At 42.7% G+C, this 6104-nt stretch overlaps 1 protein-coding gene across 1 annotated transcript in view; it reads right to left on the bottom strand.

The window, feature by feature from the left end:
- The window catches only part of GPC4 (glypican 4), a gene marked incomplete at its 5' end in the record, with an annotated part of 188319 nt that overhangs the window by 11967 nt on the left and 170248 nt on the right, over nt 1-6104 (bottom strand). The window contains one exon of the mRNA XM_015429628.1: nt 3356-3521. Within this exon, the coding sequence (XP_015285114.1) occupies nt 3356-3521 (166 nt within the window). The remainder of the gene's footprint in view (nt 1-3355; nt 3522-6104) is intronic.

Genomic DNA, 6104 nt, shown 5'->3' with positions numbered 1-6104 from the left:
TCTTTAAAAAAAGGCCATCCTGAATATAGTCAAAAAGAAGCAACATATGTTTTTTTTTTAAATCCTGTCTCACTTACTTAACAAGAAAAATGTTTCTTGTACTTTGTTTTAAAAAGAAGGAATATTGTCGTAGTTCCAGGGAACAGGAAAGGCTTCCTATCGATATTATGTTTTCACAAAATACTGGAACCAGACGTACTTTATCTGGCATCTTCCTGAAACCTCAGAGCTGGTCAGGCCATTCACAAGCTCCCGTGAATGCTGTGTGAATTGGGACTTTTGTTGCTTGCAATGCCATGGCATCGTACCAATGGCCGCTATGGAATGCAAGCCTCACTGTGACTGGCAAGAGAGAGGGAGAGGGGGAGAGGGAGAGAAACACAGACTGCCAGAGCGGGGTATTAAAGATAAGCCAATCCACTGTTCGCTTCAGAGAATATATTTAGCTGGAAACTTTTTGGTGGTGGCAGACGCCAGTACAGCAGCACAGAGAAGAAATCTAACTCAATTATCCAAATAACAAAACCCAAAATGAAATTCATTCATTCAGGATTTTTTGCTTATCAAAAATGAAGACTGAAGAGAAGGGATAGGAAAGAAGAGTGCAGAGCAGAGAGAGTTGACTGGCTTCCACCCCTGCCAGCAGATCATGAGAAACCATCAATCCCCCTTGGCGGCAGCACTTGACATTTAATAGGCTGATCCAAGTTCAAGGGAATGATGCTTCTCTGGAGGGGTTACTGAACTAAGGAGGTGGGTGAGTGAGGGAAGTAAAGATGCTCCAGGCCTCAGCTTACAACTGCTTGGAACACCGATGCTACTCCATATATATTTACCCAAGGGAACTGTATATTTCCCTCACCCCCAATCATCAAGATCTTCTTGATCTTCAAAATGCTATTTCATATTAAGTTGAGTCCAAGGCCTAAATACGAAATAGCGTTTTGGTGCATCATCATTGTACCCACCTTGATTCACTGTACCCTTTGATGAAGGATTGTCTTCAAAATGGTCTTAATATTATGTATGATACCGTTGGGGTATACTGGACAGTATTTTCCCTATGGACTGTTATTGCCCTTAGGAGGGCTTGTGCTTGTGGACTATTTTGGATTGTATTAACTTTAAGAATCACCATTCTGTGGTTTGTGTGACTCTATGATGTACATGACATTCTTTTGAAATGCTGTATGTGTTTACGTATTCAATATATTCCCATGAGTATTATTACTTGTCTTTAAAACTTTTTGGAAGAGTTTCCACCTTCCCACTTCCAGAGTCTCAGGCGTAGAATTTTCCAGTCTTGCTATCTGAGATACTTTATCTGGAGATGCTGGGGATTAAAGACGGGTCTTTCTGTATTCAGAGCATGCGCTCTGCCACTGAGTGACTGGCCTTTCCCCATTATATTAACCAAGTTGGCAGAATCAAGGCTCCTTAATTTTGCAGTGTTTATATGGCTTGCAGGAATGTGGTTCTTAACACAGAATGCTTACAATGATCCAAAGTGTGGAGAGGGGAATGCAAACCTTGCCCCTAAATCCAGGCTGGCTAATCATTAACCCTCAACCCCTACCCTTCTAAAAGGACGTGTTGACAACTTAAAGTTGAGAGTCAATGCTGAGGATCTTGCCACTTTTAGAAACAAAGCTCTAATGTAGTAAGGGCAGTTCCACAGCCTGTATGTGCAGAGACCACTGCTCCCCCTTGTCACAATCTCTGAAGAGTCAAACACCTCCCTTGCTTTCCTTTCCCCCCATGTGAACACTCCTGGTTACTCTTCTCATTTTTCCTCTTGAGCCCTTGCACAGTCTCCTACAATTAGCAGATTGTCCTGTTTGATCTGATCCCCTGGCATCTTGCCTTCTCGAAAGCGCTCCCCCCCCCCTTTTCTGCTACAACTCTTTCTGTCCCCAGATATTTTGAGTTCAATACTGGATGAATTAGCCAGTGTGTTCACATTCCCCCCCCCCTTTTGGCAAAAATGTGTTTCTGAGGCATTCTGCAAGCACCAGTAGTAGCACCAGGGAATACTTTTAAACATATATGCCAAACACTGTGAAAAATCCTATGGAGTCATAGCGAAGTGGATTTTTAAACAACTGTGCAAAAGTTAGTAGCCGGACAAAATGAGGGTAACAAGCTTTCCCATTCACACATGAAATTGCCAGTAACTTGTGTCACATGGAGGGCCTAAGAGAGAGAGAGGAAGTGTGCCAGCTCATAACAAAAGCATCATGATCTGTTCACCTAGACATGAATCGTACTTGCCAGAGGTGACCAGATGACTGGCTAATTAGAATACTGTTCAGAGATTCCCCCCCGGAGACCTGGGAATGGTCATTCTGTGAAGGAAATGGAGTCGAAGAACAACACATACACCAACATTTTCGAAGCTCTGTAAAACAAATTTCCCTGAGGCGGCTACATGATCTCTCTTGGCTTCTTCCCCAAGGAGAGTTCAGCCATTCGGTTCCTGATGCAGAAATTCCTACTGCCATCCCCGTGGTAGTAGAAAGATTCAAGTAACCTCAACAAGTAACAGTATAATGTCCTTTAATTAGGACTCCAGAACCTGCTGCCTGACATGGGCTGCTTTTTCCTGACTAATAACAGGGTTGGCTCTGTGTCTAGTCAAGAAAACAAGAGCTCTAAAGGACAAGTTTAACTGACTGTTTCCCTCAGGAACTATGGGTTGTGTTGTCTGGCAAACATGCCAAGAAGTGTGCATGTAAAGAAGCCTTTAGTCCAGTCAGAGAAATATACATTATAGGTTTTCAGTCCCCTCACAGAACTGTAATTCCCGGCACCTTGTGGGAAAACAAAGAGGGTTGAACTCTACAAATGTGCATTATGAGCAAACCTGCAAAAGGGAGAGGCCATGGTTTAGTGGTACAGCACCTGCTTTGCACACTGAAGGTCCCCAGTTCAGTCCCTACTTTACATGTAGAAGGTCCCTGCTGTTTCAAGGCCCAGCATCCCCCGTGGATCTCAGGTAGCAGATGTCTGTGGCAACCTTGTTTTGCCAGAGATCTGATGCCAATCAGAGCAGAAAATAGGTGGATGAACTGTCTTGACTGAAGGCAGCTTTAAATGTTCAGCCCTTTGTTAAAGAGAGATGTAACCCACAATCCTAGGTTTGCAACCATTTCCCCTTTTGGAAATCTTATTCTTCCAGCTATGCTGTGCTTTGGCAATTACACACATCCCTAAATGATAAACTTGTTTTTACTGCAACAGGCAGAACAAAGTCCAGATAGGAATCTCTGTGATGTCCATCTTCCTTTTCTCTCTTAGCCACACGCAAAGAGTGGAATCTTTAGGCATCCAGAGAGAGTCCCACCCACCCACTCACCTATGAAATTGTTCCACTCTGTGTCCAGTTCTCCTTGGTTGGCCAGACAGCCCCTCATGACATTGAAGCAGTAGTTATAGCACGGCTTTACGGCAACTAAACCACGGCAGTAGGGACAGTACATCATCTTCAGCAATGCTTGTACCCCCTGCGGCGTTGGGTTAACCTTTGAAAAGAGCAAAACAAGGAAGAGTGAGAAGAGAATCACACATATCCTGAATTAGTACTCAAATATATAAGGATCTCTGTGTATATAGTCCAAGTTTCTAGGTACTTCATGCATAAATGTATGATTTTCAGACATGTTTAAGTCATGTAGTAAACCAGAGACAATACACTATCTCAGCAGGACATTTCAGGAACACTCAGAGCTAGCAGCTTATCTGGATACTGAGCATCAGGCAAAATTACTCACATTGTAACTACAAATATATCCCTGAATATATGCTGCACGTGTCTACATAGAATACATAGTAATTGTCATTACTTAATGATGTACTTTTTTATACAATAAATTTTATTGATATACAAAGAATAGCTGACAAAAAAGTGTACAAACATAGTTTGGGAAAGAAAAACAGTAACAAATAGTGTTCGTATGCATAACAGTCAAGGATTACTAAGCGTAACTTGTGATCTTTGTAAATTACATATATAAAATATTAAGAAATAAAAGAACCTGTCTTTCATAACAATCTTCATGCTATACATTTTAGTAAAACTGTATCTTAAAAGAGATTTCACTCATTCCCAAAGAGAAAATATTTCATAGAAGATATTCTCTAAAAGTGTGCTCAGATGGAAATAAATTATCCCACCATTTTTTTCCATTTTTCCACTGGGCCTTCGTATGTCAAATTCCATGACCTCATTATTCCCTTGGTCGTGGCTTTGATCTGTTCTAGATCTCCTCATGCCTAAGGTGCCACGGAAATGACAATGGTGGTCGCAGACGGCACAAACTGGTATTTGGCACAAAACTGGCAATCCTGAGCAACTTTCAGGGTTGGTTTGCTTTTTAAACACCAGGTTTCTAGCTCTTAAGTATGCACACATTGCCTTGCAAGCTTGTGAGAAACCCCCCAAACCAGAGAGAGATTACAGTGTCACTGGGGGACAGAGTCCCACTGCCCTGCGTAGCTTTCCAAGTCTCTCCAAGACTAACCGGAGCAGAGCAAACATAGGTATACTCAGGGCTTTTTTTGTAGAAAAAGCCCAGCAGGAACTCATTAGCATAATAGGCCACACCCAACAACAGAAACTCATTAGCATATCCAGCCACACCCATGAGAGCATAGCTCATTAGCACATTAGGCCGCACCCACAAGTTACCAGAAGTGTGGTTATCCAGCCACACCCACCTTTTGCTTGTTATTCTGTTTACCTTGTTTGTTGTCAAAAACTAGGGCTTTTTTTGTAGCAGTAACTCCTTTGCATGTTAGGCCACACACCCCTAATGTAGCCAATCCTAATGAGTTTCTGCTATTGGGTGTGGCCTATTATGCTAATGAGTTCCTGCTCGGTGTGGTCAACTTGGGAGCCAGCCGGAACTCCGTTCCTGTGAGTTCCTGCCCAAAAATAGCCCTGGGTATACTTAGCAAACTGTCACTAATTTGTGGAACTCTATTGATTAATGCAGCTCTGGATGGTACTAAAGTGTACTTAGGAGTGGAGCTGCGAGAGCTGCACACCCCCATAATAGGGCAGATAGAGGCAAAAGGGAGATGGAGACGGTGCTGTTTGGACGTCCAGTGTGCATTCCAGGGCCAGTTTTCAAACCGCTGTAATGGTATCCTAGGAGAACAGGCAGCCCAGCAAGTAGGCAGCAAACAGCAAACCAGCAAACAGGCAAAAGGCAAAATGCATGGGTAACACAGCTGAGACCCTATGCAGCTGCCCAGTAAATTCCTGCCTAAACAATGATGCCTGTTTTGGTCATTGTGTTACACTGTATAACCAGCATGGTGTCGTGGTTAAGAGTGTCAGACTAGGATCTGGGAGACCCATGTCTGAAACCTCACTCTGCCATGGCTGGGTGCCCTTGGGCCAGTCACTCTCTCTCAGCCTAACCTACCTCACAGGGTTGCTGTGAGGAGAAAATGAAAGGAGAAAAATATAAGTCGCTTTGACCTCACTGGGGAGAAAGTTAGGGTATAAAATGAAGTAAATACCCAGCAAAGTTTGCCACTTGATTCCAACAAACTGTGGACTGAGCGTCCTCCTAAGCTCACACCTGAACCTTCTCCTCATCTTCAAGCCTTTCTTTGCAATCATGAGGACACGCATTCCAAAACAAGCCTGGAAAAGCTATGAATCCCACAAGGCTGATTTCCCCTGCCATCAAGAATCAAAGAGCAAGGTAGGACTTCTATGAAATGCAAGGTGCAGATCTTCCACTCAACCTCCATTGGAACCTGCCCAGGTGCTTGACAAAATAGTACAAGTACAAGTAAATTTATTGTATTAAGCCATTGGAACCTGCCCAGGTACTTGACAAAATAATACAAGTACAAGTAAATTTATTGTATTAAGCCATTGGCCATTACAAAATATGAAAGGCACCATAGCAATAATAAAAATTACCATTACCACCATTAGAATCAGATTAAAATTGACTACTAATCGTGCTAATAAAAGGCTAAAAGATTTAATCAGGTAACGAGCCCCTTAGATCTAATTTTGGAATGCCGCTAAAGCAAACAAAGAAACTCCATAAGATACATATGCATCATTACCTGAGAGCAGGAAT

This window comes from Gekko japonicus, unplaced genomic scaffold, assembly GCF_001447785.1.
Source record: "Gekko japonicus isolate JY-2015 unplaced genomic scaffold, Gekko_japonicus_V1.1 scaffold560, whole genome shotgun sequence".
Classification (NCBI taxonomy): domain Eukaryota; kingdom Metazoa; phylum Chordata; class Lepidosauria; order Squamata; family Gekkonidae; genus Gekko; species Gekko japonicus.
Note: the sequence above shows the minus strand (reverse complement) of the source record. Positions and strands in the feature narration are given on the sequence as shown.